Source organism: Lichenostomus cassidix, chromosome Z (assembly GCF_008360975.1).
Source record: "Lichenostomus cassidix isolate B80296 chromosome Z, HeHo_3.0, whole genome shotgun sequence".
Lineage (NCBI taxonomy): Eukaryota > Metazoa > Chordata > Aves > Passeriformes > Meliphagidae > Lichenostomus > Lichenostomus cassidix.
The window spans coordinates 789,054-804,827 of NC_139511.1; the positions used below are offsets into that span (position 1 = coordinate 789,054).

The 15,774-nt window shown below is 39.9% G+C and overlaps 1 protein-coding gene across 4 annotated transcripts in view; it reads left to right on the top strand.

The window, feature by feature from the left end:
- RASGRF2 (Ras protein specific guanine nucleotide releasing factor 2) overlaps window positions 1-15,774 on the top strand; it is a 112,473-nt gene that overhangs the window by 50,645 nt on the left and 46,054 nt on the right. For 2 of the 4 annotated variants that reach the window (XM_085043576.1, XM_085043577.1), the window contains exons 10-15: window positions 4,171-4,331; window positions 5,318-5,408; window positions 6,235-6,371; window positions 9,170-9,252; window positions 11,275-11,523; window positions 11,903-12,291. In XM_085043576.1, the coding sequence (XP_084899702.1) occupies window positions 4,171-4,331; window positions 5,318-5,408; window positions 6,235-6,371; window positions 9,170-9,252; window positions 11,275-11,523; window positions 11,903-12,291 (1,110 nt within the window). The remainder of the gene's footprint in view (window positions 1-4,170; window positions 4,332-5,317; window positions 5,409-6,234; window positions 6,372-9,169; window positions 9,253-11,274; window positions 11,524-11,902; window positions 12,292-15,774) is intronic. The other 2 variants (XM_085043578.1, XM_085043579.1) reach the window with 1 other exon arrangement.

The window sequence follows — 15,774 nt, forward strand, 5'->3', positions numbered from 1 at the left end:
CTCTTTTCCTGCCTATTGATGGCAATTTTGGAAACTCTTTCTGTTGAAAATCAGTTGTAGGGGAGGTGGAATTTGTTGTTAAGTTCCAAAAAACTCTGCTAGAATAACTTTTCTGTTTTAAATAAGGGATAGTTTTTGCCAGGAACTGCAAATTGATTATGATTCTTATTTGGTGGGGTTTACTTTAACTGCTTATTTTGCTCCCATTTATATAATATTTTACTTCTGGATCTCTTCAAGCAAGTTACTAGGTTTGTACATAGTAACTACAGATCTGTAGTGTAGGATTTTGACTGGTTTTTCTCCTTTGTAAAGCATTATATATACAGAGGAAAGGTTAGGAATGTAATTTCATGAAACCTTTTCCAGATAACTTCAGCAGAACATCTGGTATTTAATGGATTCATGTCACAGCTGGTAATCAATAGGACTTCTATACATTTTGAAATGCATTTTATGCTGTTTCTGTACTTATGTGGCCAAACTATCCAATTTTCTGCAATAACTTCCAATATTGTTTTTACAATAGTCACTATTAAATTACTTGATTCTTCATTAAATATATGCATTTGTTATCTCTGAGGTGTCTTAAGAGTTCTGAATATGGCTTGGAGGAAAAAAAATAAGTTGTTTTGCATGCTCAGCTAAAAAATTAAAGGGCTGTGAATATCCTAGGTTGACTTGTAACATGAAATTTAATTAAATTTTAGATTTTTTTCAAGATTATTATAGCATGTAATACAAATATGTATTCATGTATTTATTGGAGTTTTCCCCTTAAGTAATATTTTACTTAATATTTTGTCTGTGTACCCACTGTTTCATCAGTAAAACTTAGAATTTTTTTCTGTGGGAATCAGTCTGAACAAATGACTGTTGGAGTGTTAGACCCAGGACAAACCCTGTAAGTAAATTAAATTCAGATTTATTTCTAGGCATGCAGTCAGAAGACAGTGGACAGGAGTGTGTGTTACAGAAGGTTGTGTCAGTGTATCTTGTGGAACATCCACTGCCTGTGATTCTGTGCAGGGCAGAAATCTGAATAAAGCAAATGAAGTAAAGTAGCCCATTTTCCTTTTACATCTGGCAGAGGGGTCACTTAGGCAGTGATGTCCATCTCCTCTAATTTCAATTAGGCTTCTGTTTGTTGTGTGGATTAATGTAGATGCATACAGGAAACCTCTTTTTCAGCTTAAAACAGGAGAGAGGTGCCTTTCCCTTTGCTCAGGCTTTTTCTGTGCATATTCATTACAACTCTGTCTTATAGAGTTTACTTTTTAAGAAGAGATTGGTTCAGTTGAGTTGTACACACTGAGACCATAGAAACTGTCCCTGACAGTGTTTTGCAATGCAGATTGTGAATTCTCCAGGTTTCTTGGGATCTCATTTTCCGTGTCTCTTACTCAGGTAGAGCTTTTACAGTCAGGCACACAGACAAGTGAGGAACATTTTCTTTGGTCCTCTCAAACCTGTTGACATCCAAACAACTGGGCACCTCGAGCCCCTTTAATGCCACAAACACTCTGATGTTTCTGCCATCAGCTGCTATGAATTTACCTCTGCTGACAAAGATATCATAACCACAAAGCCATGGAATTGTTGAAGCTGGAAGGCACTTGTGGAAATGATCCATTCCAGTCTCAGAGCAGCACCAGGTGGAGGAAGTTGCTTTCTGCCGTGTCCAGTCAGGATTCGATTGTTTCCAAGGACAGACACTCCACAGCCAGCCTGAATGAGTCAAATTCCAGTGTTTGACCCTCTGAACAGTAAAAACAAACAACAGAAAAACAGTAAAAAGCCCCAAAACCTCCAGACTGAGTTGGTAAATCAGGGAGTTCAATGTAAACTTCTAAATGTTTGGATTTGTTTATAAATCCAGCCTTTTATATTCCTTGGATTGAATGAAGGGTGAGAGAGTGACTGTTAAGGCATTGAAGCAAAGTGCCTAGGCCTGTAGCTGGATAAAAATTCCTGGGATTACACTATTGTCCAAACTATACTGTTAGTGAATGTTCTAAAATTAGCTTTACTCGCTCATTGCATCTGTACATTGGCCAATTGTGACCATTTTTTTCCTTAAGAGGAAATCTTTGATAGAGCCAATGCCTGGTTTTGTTAACTACTAAAGCCTGATGAGAATGCACAAGGTCCTTGCTTGGTGTCAGCCATGCAGTTTGTGTAGGAGATGTGTTCCTCCCTGTAAATGTAAAAGAAAGAAAATGCAGTCTCTGCTTTCTGCTTTCCAAAAGAGATTTGCTCTGTTTTACCTTATTAAACTGTACTTCAGCTCCATACAAGAACATTGTTTAACCTTCAGCCCATTATAACAGAACAGATTATGTTAGTCCTGAAAGCATACTCATGAAAATAAAAATAAATAAAAAAATAAAAGTTTCCTGTGAACTTGCATCTGGAGCATATCATATTTATAGGTACTATTACGCTAATAAGCAAAGCAGAGACAAAATGTACAGATTGAACATTGCTACCCTGAATGTGTAGATGGAATTTTAGGGCTAAAGGTACCCTGGGAATTTTGGCTGGGAGTTGTTTTGAACATGCTGGCCTTGCAGCGTGGCTTGAGGAACAGTGTAACATGGAAAAGTCACTGTTCCAACACATGGAAATGATCTCCTCACCCTCTCTCACAGCTGGGGCAGGTCAGCTGTTTGTCAGGGGAAATGCACAACAGCCAATAAATATTTATGGGCTTGGAATTTGAGTGAACCTGAAATGTTCCAAATTCCTTTTCAAAATTCTAGAGCATAACTTTACTCCAATGTTCTGTTGGGGTGACACAAGTCATGTTATACACGTTTAGTCTAAATGTGAAATGTCTGTCAGAGAACACTACTCTGGCAAATTTACTGCTGTGTATTCTCCTGTGTCGGTAGAAGTTTATATATTAATAACTTAAGGCTAATTAAATATATAGAGAGAGCTAAATGTAGAAAAAATGTCGATAAATAGCAGCTTTCTCAGTTACTGTAATTTTTCTGTTTGTTAATTTAAGACTGCATCTCTGAACTTTGAGCAAGATAATTCTTTTGACAACATAGAGTAAGAATGGCTAATCTAATATTTCATGGATAATTCTGCCAGGCTGGCATTGTGTCAGGATGCTGCCACTGCTTAGGGCTTTGATGCAGCTGTGCTAGTTTGTGTCTGGAAGAGGCAGCTCAAAGCCATCTCCTCCTGCTTGCTCTGCTGCTGTAGCTCCCTTTGCATCATCAATTTTTGGTGCTATTTTGACTGTGCCCCTATGAGGGAGCTAAGTCAGCTGCCTTTTCCTAGCACTAGTTTCCTGCTGGTTTTAGCTGTATTGTACCTGATGCTGGAACAAGTCACAAGCTGGTGTAAGGACATAGTGAGGATAGATGTGTGGGAATGAGCCTAGGAGGTCTCTTGGCTGCACTGTCTGCTAACAGCAAGTTGTATGGTAGAAATCTTTCTGTTTGATATACAGAGGAGTTGCACTTCACCACCAAATTTAACTCCTGTTCCAAATTTGGAGGTGATACACATGGTGGTATCAATCTGGAAAAGTTGGTCAGAGACTGAGATGTGAAGCAGCAGAGCTGTCCCCAGCCTGGAGCTCTGCAGAGTACAAATTCAGGCTTATGTAAGCAGGTTCACTTTAGTTCGGGAGTGTTTTACTGGTAACACATTTCAGATGGGCTGTGGAGCACCAATTATGCAGTACAAGATGAGAAGAAGAAATGTGCTTCATTTCCATCTCTCTTGCACACAGGCACACACATACACAAACTTTTCCTGCAAAACATGGTCTCTTCATTCTCTGTCTCTAACTTGTGCCTGCCTTGTCTCTTGCAAGTGCAGTGGCTGTCAAAGTGGTGCTTGCTGTGCAGCTACATTTTCTGATCAATGGACTCTTAGTGTGTTTAATTGCCCAGCCAGCCCTAGATCTAATCCTGCCATGTGCACAAGTATTACTCTAGACTGTACTTGTTTGAGTCGATTTATGACAAGAAACAAAGGGAACTTGTGCAATAAAAAAGTGATTGATACTTAAAAGAGATGCTGATTCATACTGGATACTGGAATGAAGAGTTACATTAATTAACATAATGGTATTTAATGAATTAACAACTTAAGCATGCCCTACCAAATATTACTATAATACAGCAAACTTTGCACCTTTATTACCAGGTTCCCTTATCCAAGTGCCCTCGGTTGAGAGGGGAAAGCTTAGTAAAGTTCGCCTGGGCTCATTGTCTTTGAAGAAAGAAGGAGAAAGACAATGCTTCTTGTTTACAAAACACTTTTTAATTTGTACAAGAAGTTCAGGAGGAAAACTGCACCTTCTCAAGGTATGGACTTTACATTATGATTTAATTTGCAAAATGAAAACACATCTTTGGTGAAATGTCAGCATTTTACTGTTTTATGGCTTTAACCTGAGCTTTGCATTAGTGGTTATAAACAAAATTGCGGAAATTTTCAGTATTTAACTGGTTTGTCTTTTCAGTGGAAATACTAGAATTCAGCCAATTTCTTTTTCTAGACCCAGTTAATTCTAGTAAACTGGGGGGATTAGAAACAAGGCATTGATGTAGCTATTTGTTTGAAATAGGCAATAAATTCAGTGTATATAGCACTGAATTTTAGTCAGTTTTCAGTGCATAAATCAGCCAGTACAACCCTGCAGAGTCACCAAAGAACATGTTACAGACCTCTAATAAAATTAATTTTCAAAGTCAATTCTGTTCTCCTGAACAGCATGTTCTCTTAAACTAAAATGTCATCTAAGAACGATCTAGTTATATTTGTTGCAATTTAGGCTTTCATAGTGCTGGCTTGTGGATAAAGAGATGTTGATAGTTCACAGAGTGGATTACGTTGAACAGAATTTTAATTTGACATACCAAGAGGTTATTAAGGTTCATGTGCTTTCTCACTTTGCACCTCTTAGATAGTTCAAGTACTTTGCAAAATCAACAGTCTAACAGAACCTTTAAAAACTCTTGTATGTATGTACTTAAATTCAGAAGATGAAATTCTAGTTAAATTTTTTTTAAGTTGTGAACAAGTCTGTGTGTGACATAAATTACAGTGTGGTAAAAGTGAAAGAAGTTTTGTACATTGTACTATTGATCAGTTGCATTAAGAAAAACATATTTAATCTGTCTGTGTTTAGTTCGTTAAGCAAAAACTGTGCATTATGAAATTGATATATCTTCCTTAGACCTCTGAGTAATGCAAAACATTAGAGTAAGGTAGATCACAGTTTAAAAAAAACCTGTGACAAATGGGAACAAATGACAAAATTTGTATAAAATGTGCTTTGTTTCCACAGACAGGAGGTGTTCTGTCTCTAATGGAGTGCACATTGGTCGAGGAGACAGAAGCCAGTGACGATGATTGTAAGTTAAATTCAGCTGTCAGTAGTAAGTACAATTTCTAGTTTCCTAAAATTAGTACCCTGTCTTTTTTTGTGTTTTTCGTAAGAGCAAATAGATATGTTTTTATGAAACCAGTGATACAGTGCTAAACTGAATCAGTAGGATGGATGTTCCAAAAATGGACATGCTGGCTCGGATGGGGGCTGTTGTGTTGCATTTGTTCCTGCTGCTGACATCCCTTACTGGATTTTCAAGAGGGCTGGCCAGAGAAATGTGACAAATTATTTGCTGACTTTTGTATACAAGCTCACCCACAGCATCTTGGAGAAAAAACAAAAATTAAAAAAAAAGGCGTAAATGAGCAGCAGATAATTAAGTTTCTGAAATACACGTGGGTTGAGTGAGTTGGAAGGATTAATGGAAAGTTTTTTGTCTTGGGCTTCCCACAAATCTGGACTCTGAGCTTGTTCAAATGGAATTACAAAACATATTCTTAGGCTGATTTTATTGTTGCCATTACTTTATCTTTTTGGCTTCCATCCTGCAGTTTGTGAAGTTTTGCACTCGTATTGTGAAAGTAGTTTCATTAATTTTGATGATATTTCTGTAGTGGTGGGGGTATATTAGCATACAAGTGCTGGAAGAAACTTTAAGAGCAATGTCTAGCAAATCCCAGTATTTTTGTACCTGGCATGTGTGAACCTGGCATGAAAAAATGAGGTTTTGGATACCTAATTGGATTTGCTGTTTTTCAGGGAGATGGGAAATGTTTTAAAGCAATTTTCATTTTAAATGAAACCAGCGTTTTCTTTGTCATATACTCTGAAATTTCACGTTGTGACTTTTTTTTTCTCCCTCTCTGGCTGTAAAGCAAAAGGTTCTGGGCAGGTGTTTGGACACCTGGATTTCAAGCTCATAGTGGAGCCTTCAGATGCTCCTCCTTTCACTGTTGTCCTCTTAGCCCCATCACGGCAGGAGAAAGCTGCGTGGACAAGTGACATCAGCCAGGTACCTGAGTGCTTTCTTCACCTTGTTTGCGTTGAGATCTTCATCCATTCTGTATTTATTTCAGGCTAAGAGAGGGTGCTCAGTGCTGTGATGTGCTCTGTTATGTATGAAATACTCTTAGTGCTGCTTGCTCTCCTCAGAGTTCTGTCCTTGCTTCTGAGTCACCAGTGAAATGTGTTTCTCAATGACAGAGATGGGATGTCAATTCCAAAATTGTCCACAAACACACATAATCTAATGGTAATCATGTTTATGTTTAAGGAGAGCCCATTGACGTACATATTTTGATTTAAAAAGAAGGATAATACTGGTTTGTTCATGATTTTCATATACATCAAAACCCACCTGAGAGTCCTAGAGAGAAAATGATACCATATTACATCAATAATGAAGTAAGAGAATGGGATAAACTCTTTTCCACCAAAACTGAATACTAAGAAACCATTATAAACAATTACTGAGCATTCTGACAGGGTGCAGGAACTGTCTATGTTGTGAATGAAGAAAAAGGGTATTTTAAAGTTTTTAAATGTGAGGGAAAGCTCTTATTTTTATTGTTTTTAGTTAAAAACATAATAGACAAACTTCATCATAATCTATTTGCAGAAAGAAGTTGAATGCAATTTTAAAAAATCTGACCTTCCAGCTAACCAGAGCTAAATCAAGGCTATTTGTGGTTTGTTTATGCACATGAACAAGAACATAGATCTCGCATAATTCTGAATGCAGGTCCTAGCCTCTATGAATTTAGTGTATCCTCTATTAATAGAGAGAAATAGTTGATTAGAGAAATATCTCTAAACTCTCTGCGTGGAATGTGATGCATTTCCAAAGTTGCTATCATTGCTGGCAACATCTCCAGATGAATCAGCATCATAATGAGCAGAAATTGCTTAAAAATAAGTATTTTGAGTTACTTTGTGCTTGATTAACATTTTTGAAAGAACAAAAATAGGAAAATAAAAATATCAAAATACAGTATGAGCTGCAGCTTGCTGTCTTACAGACAGACCTGGTTGAAGAATTTTTTACAGAACAGATTTTCAGTGAATTACGTTGTTCCACTGACATGTAAAATGATTGGAATTATTTGCTGGGGCAGAAGGACCATTTAAGAAGAGGAGTAAGTCCATTTGCAGCCTAAATTATAATGAATTAAAAAGTCATCTGCCACGATGATTGGTGCTAAGGGCTTCTTTGAAGTATTTCAAATTCAAAAAGGGGAGATATATGGATTTCTATTAAATGTGTTTTCTCACTGGTTTTAGGTAATGATTAGAGAAAATCATATTGTGAATTATTACAGCTGCACTTTCCAAATAATCTTAGAAATCTGACTTGAAAACCACATATAGCGACATAGATGATATTTTAAATTTATAGCTACAGATGTAATCTAAACCTGAAGAGACCTCTGATTGTCAGGTTTGAGCAATCCAGTATCAATCATTGCTCTGCTATGAAATGTTCCAAAGCCAGAAGGCTACATGTATTTTTGAAGTCAAGATAAATGCATGTGGTAATTTTTGAAACTCCTTTTTACTGATGACAGGAGATTGTCTTTTATATATATACATATATATGTATGTATGTATATAAAATATATATAAAGTATGACTGTATGTATGTACGAATGTATATAGGTACGATACTTGATGAATAACAGTAGAAAGTATTATAAAGACAAGAGGCCTGTAGGGTTTGCAGCAGGTAGTTGTTGCAGACCATATAAATCTGATCCTCTGTCAGACTTCTTGACTTCCCTGGGCAAGGCTTGTGGTGCTGAGTTACCTCAGAACCCCAGAATCCCAGGATCCCTGAGGCTGGCAAATCTCTCCCAGCCCATGGAGTCCCAGCTGTGCCCAATGGCCACCTTGTCCCCAGCCCAGAACACTGAGTGCCACAGCCAGCAATTCCTGGGACACCTGCAGGGATGGGGACTGCAAACCTCCCTGGGCAGCTCCTGCCAAGGCCTGAGCACCCTTTCCATGGAGAAATTCCTGCTGCTGGCCAAGCTGAGCCTCCCCTGGCCCAGCCTGAGGCTGTTCCCTCTCCTGCTGTCCCTGTTCCCTGGAGCACAGCCTGACCCCCCCGGCTGTCCCCTCCTGGCAGGAGCTGTGCAGAGCCAGCTTTTCTCCAGGCCGAGCTCCTTTCCAGCTCCCTCAGCTGCTCCTGGGGCTCCAGGCCCTTCCCAGCTCCGTTCCCTTCTTTGGGCATTTTGGAACTACATAAAAGCGCACATGGAAGTCCCTCTTAAGTCCCAGCCCAAAACATTTATGTGAGAGTTTGCAGGGAATGCTTGGACAGCTTCCTCACAGCTGTGTTTCACAGGGAGCACCACTTGAATTTGTTTTTACAAGTGTGTTTCTGGGAGCTTTTTATATTCTCCTCTGGTCTTCTGCACAGAGTAAAGGTTAAGGTATTACTGTACCCACTAGAGTATAAAGCATTCTGACTTGTGGTCCTGATTTTTCAAGCTTACACTCATTCAGGAAGCAGTAGAAGTAATGAATTTTGTTCCCTTTCAAAGGAGCTTCAAAGAAAATATCACTTCCAACTCAAAATACTTAATCATGTGGAAAAACAAGGTTGCTGAACTGAATACCCTGTGCAGCAAAGGCCAGAGAAGCATGTCGACTTTAATTCTTGCATCACTGCTTTTCATTTGTGAAAATACCTTAATCAGCCCATACCCTGAAAAAGCAATGCTGTGAGCTTATAGGGATATGAAAAGCATGGGAATCAGTCCCCTCTCCCTGTGTTTTGGTTTTAACACTTTTCAATGCTCATTTTTACAGTGCATTGATAATATAAGGTGCAATGGATTAATGACAATAGTGTTTGAAGAAAACTCCAAAGTCACAGTGCCACATATGATCAAGTAAGTGCAACAGTGAACAAAGTAGATTGTTTTGTTTCTTCAGTACAAATTTTAACAAGAGAAAGCATGTGTTTAAAAATGCAAACGTTTAATTTTTTTTTCTCCAATTTTTGCTGAATGGAACTTATTCTATGTCCCAAAACATATATTTTCACATCCCTTTCCTGCAATTGCAGGCATTGCTCAGAGTGGTGAACTCTCAATTCACAGAGTTGGATCAAAGCTCAGATTTTTCTGATTTTTGTGCAGTTGGCTTCAGTTATGCCTTGGATGAATGATTTTGTTCTCAGTTAGCTTTTCTCTGTCATATCACTCATAATTTTATTGAAGATTTTTAAAAATGTCCTGAGAATTTATGTGGCTGCACATGAGTACCATTTTCAAAGGTATTTTGTTATATTAGCCAAAGTTTTTGTTCTCTCTGTTATTTCTGTTAAAAAATTAATTTTGCTCATAACTTTAACTGAGCACATCAAAGTAACATCAGTATTTATAAGCCTGCTTCCCTTACCTTTGGATTTGCTCAATTATTTATTGTAATAAGTAGTTTTTATTTCTAATGAGACATTTTCAGTGCATGATTCCAAATTTTCAGCACAACTTGGATCTTCTACCTACCTCAATTTACATGAGTTTTACTTATTAGTATCCAATATAAATATTAGTGAACGAAACATAGGGATAGACACAAAATTATTTCCTTTCTTACTGCTATCTGACATCTCTGGTTTCTCAAATGCCTGTTTTGTAGTTTCCTCTCCTCTCTTTGTGCTTAGAAATGGGACAGAGAAAAAACCTGGGAATGCACTGTTGTTAGGCACATAGCTTTGATCCCTGGAAATAAGGCATTTTGTTGTCTTCAGCTTTATTCCAGGAACTCTTCAGTGTGTAAACACTTGTGTCACCTGCTGAGTTTTAAAAGTACATTTGTCCTCTTCAAAGTACAGCAGGACCTTAGTCCCAGTGTCAACAGAAAGGAATATTAATTCTAAAGAACATACAGGATCTTAACAATAGACACAAATGTGGTGTTCTCTTTCTTAGATTTTACTTGTCTGATTTGCAGCACACATTGACTTTCTAAGACTGGATGATATAACAAAAAATTGCCACTTTTCCAAGTGCCCAGATTAAGAAACAAGTTTTTTGTTGTTTCTTTTATGTAATACAATGTAGAAGTGTGTGGAATATCCTGATCTTTCTTCCGAGAAAATCCAATAATTTTTAACATAAAGATTGGGTATATTGAAAGATGCTTTACTTAGTATTTATCCTGTTTATTTACAAACTAAGCCTTCAACTAGATAAAAGTAAGCAAAACAGAATTTGAGGGGAAAAAACCCCCAAACTCTGTTGTGGGTAGACACAACAAAGACATACAAACTCTGTATGGTTTTTATTTTGATGTCCAAGCAAAAATTGGTCCTTTTTTGCTTTTTCACTGAAACAAAGATTCTCCTTGGTTTCTGCTTTGAAATTTGAGATGTTTCGTGCTGTTCCCTCTTTCTTTTTTCAAAAGAAAAAGTAGTTCTGGGAGCCTGAAGGCAGGTGTTAATTTGCAGGTGAGCCTTAAACTTAGCTAAGAGGCTAATTTTGCTGTGTTTTATTAGGGTTCATTACTCTATTTTGGATAAAGCTTGATCCCAGCAAAAAAAAAAAAAAAAAAAAAAAAAGTTGCAATCAATTATTCTATACTGAGATTTTAGTAATACTGACCTCGGGGCCACAACAGCCTGAAAGAGACAAGAGGGGACAAATCTGCCAACAATTCTGTTTTTGAAATTTAAGCATCATTAACAGTTTCTTAGGCTGTGAAATGTAAAAGATTTGCCAAAAATAGAATTTAAGTTCCCTTAGTTATGGAAGCAGGTATCAGCACAGATTAAGAGTTTTCTTGCATTGATGAAATACAATAGTGCACAAATATTTGTTGCCTCTATGCTGACAGGAGCAGCTACAGTGACACCACTCCTTAGTCATGATCACTCCCTGGTAAATGTTTTAAATTTGACTTTCGTGTAGATCTGATGCCCGTCTTCACAGAGATGACATTGATATTTGCTTCAGCAAAACGCTGAACTCCTGCAAAGTCCCCCAGATCCGCTACGCCAGCGTGGAGCGCCTCTTGGAGCGCCTGACGGACCTGCGGTTCCTGAGCATCGACTTCCTCAACACCTTCCTGCACACCTACCGCATCTTCACCACCGCTGCCGTGGTCCTGGAGAAGCTCTCTGACATCTACAGGCGGCCCTTCACCTCCATTCCTGTCAGGTGAGCTCGGGGTCATTGTCTTTCTGTCGCACATTTCTGAAAGAGGTACCACGGCATCTTTCATGCTCATTTTGTGGGGCTTTTTCTTGTTGTTTTCTGCTTATAACTACTCTAAGAAGAAGGTCCTTAGCTTGTAAACAGGAGAGTCTTATTTCTGAGTTGTGCCATTGACTACAAGAAGAGAAATGTTAAGTTAAAAAGAAAGACTAACAGCTAAAACAATTTTTAGGAGTCTGTCTCAGCTATCTGCCAAACTTCGAGGACTGAGCGTCACACAGATGTTGCAGTGTCACACAGGTTTGCACACAATTTCAGCATTTTCACTGAAATCCAGTCAGTGTTTGCTACCGTGTTGCTCTTCTTGTGTTTCTGCTCTCAGGTCTTTGGAGTTGTTCTTTGCCACCAGTCAGAACAACAGAGGGGAGTACCTGGCTGACGGGAAGTCACCACACCTCTGCCGCAAGTTTTCCTCTCCTCCTCCCCTGTCACTCTCCAGGACCTCCTCACCTGCCAGGACCCGAAAACTGTCGCTGACGTCCCCGCTGAACTCCAGGATCGGTGCCCTCGACCTGTCTGCTTCGTCTGTGGCCAGCAGTCCTACCTCAAACTACAGCCCAGCCACTTCCCCGCCGCCCACGGGCAGCAAGGCGCCGCTGGACCTGAGCCGCGGGCTGTCGTCCCCCGAGCAGAGCCCGGGCTCGGCCGAGGACAGCCTGGAGAACCCCCGCCTGGACCTCTGCAACAAGCTGAGGAGGAGCATCCGCAGAGGTATTCCACAGCCACAGAGCACTGCCCCCACACGTGTGCTTACTGCTGCTTCTCGGGGGGAATCTCGTGATGCGTTCTCTGTTCCCATTGTTTTCTTGCTTCTTCCCGGGAACAGCAGCATGGCAAAGTCATAGAATCATGGAATGGTTTGGGGCTGAAGGGACCTTAAAGCTCATCTAGTTCCAGCCCACACCACCTTGTCTGTTTTCACTTCAGTGCAGTGTTAAGGAGAAAGGCAGAGGAGAATATGTGATGGCAGTTGTGTTTCCTAGGGTGAGAAGTTTTTGAGTTGTGCCATTGGCTACAGGAAGTGAAATATTAAGTTAAAAAGAAAGACCTAACAGGTTTAACATGTTTGCATAGAGAGCCAGTTTTTCAGGAAGATTCCATCACTAATCCAAATAAATAATGCATGTGATGTGCTTGGTACATCAGTGACATTTGTACCAGGTGGTGTGAATGTCACCTGGTTTTCCATGCAGAAGGTACAAGTCCAAGATAGATTAATTGCTCCTGTGCAAATGCCTGTTTCCTTTGTGGATTCTGTAAGGCACCTTGGAAGAGGTTTTACTTTCAGAGGGCTGAAGTTGGTTGATATAAACCTCAGTGTGGGCATCTAGACTGGGATCATTGTATTTATAGATGGCAAAGCCCCACTCTCAGAGGAAACAGATGTGGGCATTATTTCTCCTTTGGGGACAGAGGAATGGTCTTCTGAATTAGAACAGAAGTTTGCAGTATTTTTTTTCTATTGTTGTTACACTAAACAAAAAATGATGCTATTTAAAAATGCATTCTTATTCCTGAAATTAATATTTTAAAATTGTTGTAAGTGGCCTGGCTTACAGCTTGAGGAATTTGATCCATAAATCTGAGCAAAATGTAGGTCAGTTTTAGTTGCAAGTACTATAGCAACAAAATTTGATAAGAGGAAAGAAGGACTACAAAACACAAATTAAGAGTGAAAAAACTTATGTCTGCTCCCTACTGATGAATTACCAGTGCCCTACTAATAAATTAGATGTTTCATTATGCAGAGGGATTGTTTTTACAGAATGTAGACTACTGTTTAACAAAAACCCCTTTTTAACAGGCAAGTTAGCCACTGTAGCATTGTGGGAGTCTATCTATCAAGAGGAGAGGCTGATGTAATCAGAATAATGCTGATTTTCTGACCATAGGATGGTCTATTGCACACCTGACTCTCTGACACCTGATGGGATGCACCAATCAGAGGGGGAAAAGGTTTTGAGCATAGGAACTAGGAGGGGTCGTTGACAGAGCTTTAAACTAGTTTGCAAGTGGAAAGGGACAAAACCAGGCTGAGTAATGAGAGGCAGTGGGGGGATGCACCAAAACTTGAGGAACTGAGCACTAGTGGGATCCCTCAATCACGAGGTGTTGGTTACAAGGAACTGCACCTGAAGTGCTTTTGTACCAATGCACACAGTATGAGGAACAAGAGAAACTTGAATCTTTGGCTCAGTTCTGGTGATTTGACATCACTGGCATAAGTGAAACCTTACTGGGATGAGTCCTGTGACTGAAGTGCCCTGTTGAAGAGTTACGGACTCTTTATGAAGAATAGGCAGGACAGATGAGGCAGAGGGAGGCATAGCATGTAACAGAAGGGTTAGAATGTAGGTAGGTCACAGTTGGCAGTGGCACAGTTGAGAGCCTCTGGGTAAGAACCAAGGGAGAGGCAAATGATGCAGATGTCTCTGTGAGTGTCCACTATAGATCTCCCAGCCTGGACGATAACACCAGTGAGTTATTTTTTGAGGAACTAAGGGATGCTTCCAAGTTAACTGCCCTTGTCCTTCTGGAGTACTTCAGCCTGTCAGAAATCAACTGGGAGCATCACACAGCTGGTACGATCCAGGCCAGCAGATTACTAAAACACCTGGATGACAACTTCATAGGACAAGTACTAGATCTGCCTAGGAAAGATGTCCTCCTTGATTTGTTGCTTGTTAACAGAGAGTGTTGCATGAATGACGTTATTGGTGGCCGTCTTTGCTACGGCAGCCACAAAGTGATTGAGTTTAAAATCTCTCTTGCTAGGAGGAAAAGTGCTAGAAAAATTTCACCCTCGGACATGAGGAGAACATACTTCAGCCTGCTCAGGGAAACAGTGAGCAAGATCCTTGGTGAAATTCTTTCAAAGGTGCTGGGGTCTATTAGTGCTAGTCGCTTTTTAGGCATCACCTCCTGAGGGCACAGGAGGAGGCAATTCCAAAATATTGACAGTCAAGCAGATGAGACAGAAGGCTGGCTTGGCTGAGCAGGGATCTTCTTTTGGAGGTAAAGCAGAAAAGGAAGGTGTATGCCCAGGACGAGAAGGTTGGGGTGACATGGGAGGAACAAAGAGATGCTGCTCTGCAAGGAGAAACTTTTTGCAGCCAAAGCTTAACTGGAGTTGAAACTTGCCAGAACTGTGGGGGACGATAAAAAGAGGTTTCTTAAATACATTGGCAAAAAGCAGTGCAGAAATTACACTGGCCCATTCCAGAATGAGGACAGTGACCTCGCAAACAGGGAGTTTGCAAGACAGGGATATTTAATATTTTTCTTACCTCTCTTCAACGTGGCTAAGGGGGTCCCAGTGCCCTGAGCTGAATGACCATGGCTTGAGAATGATAAACTAACAGTTGATCCTGAAGTTGTAGGGATCTGCTGCACCAGCTGGATCCCTGTAAATCTATGGGGCCTGATGGGATTCATCTGAGAATACTCAGAGAGCTGACTGATGTCATTGTGAGGCTTCTCTTGATATTTGAACAGTCTTGGGAATCTGGACAGGTCCCAATTGAGAGGAATCTGGTTAACATTGTCCCAGTTATCAAAAAGCACAAGAAAGATGACCCTGAAAACTACAAGCCCAACAGTCTCACTTCAGTGCCTGGTAAGATTATAGAGAAGATTATTCTGGGAGGTATTAAAAGCACCTGAAGGACAACACAGGTATCAAGTTACTGAAAAATGGACAAAACGTCCCTAACACCAATGCAGCATTAAGAAGCAGCCATTCTTCATTCAGACAGATGCATGAGGGGACATCTCCTCCAAAATATCATGCATGCTGAGCACAGAAAAGGCTTCTGTTTATAGTCTGTATTTTATATGCAGGCTCACTGATTTTCCCAGAACAAACATACGTATGGTAATCATTCCCCCAGAGTCATTAATATATGTTGCTTCCCTTTTCACACGAATTTGTCTGTCCCAGGGGTCTCTCCAGTGGTCTCTGGTGGTTGTCAGCCCTGAAGGTACACTTGACCACCCCATGAATGTGATGTTACTTTCCCAAACCTGGAGCTTAGTTGGCACAACCAATGTAATTCATTATTTTGGAGATGAAAGCGTATTCTCCTGCTCCTCTTCTTGGTTGATGTTTAACATGATCCCCATTATGCAGTTCCATAGGCCAGTGATTTTACAAAATAATCATTGTGTTTTCCCTACCAGCTGAGCAAACAGGTA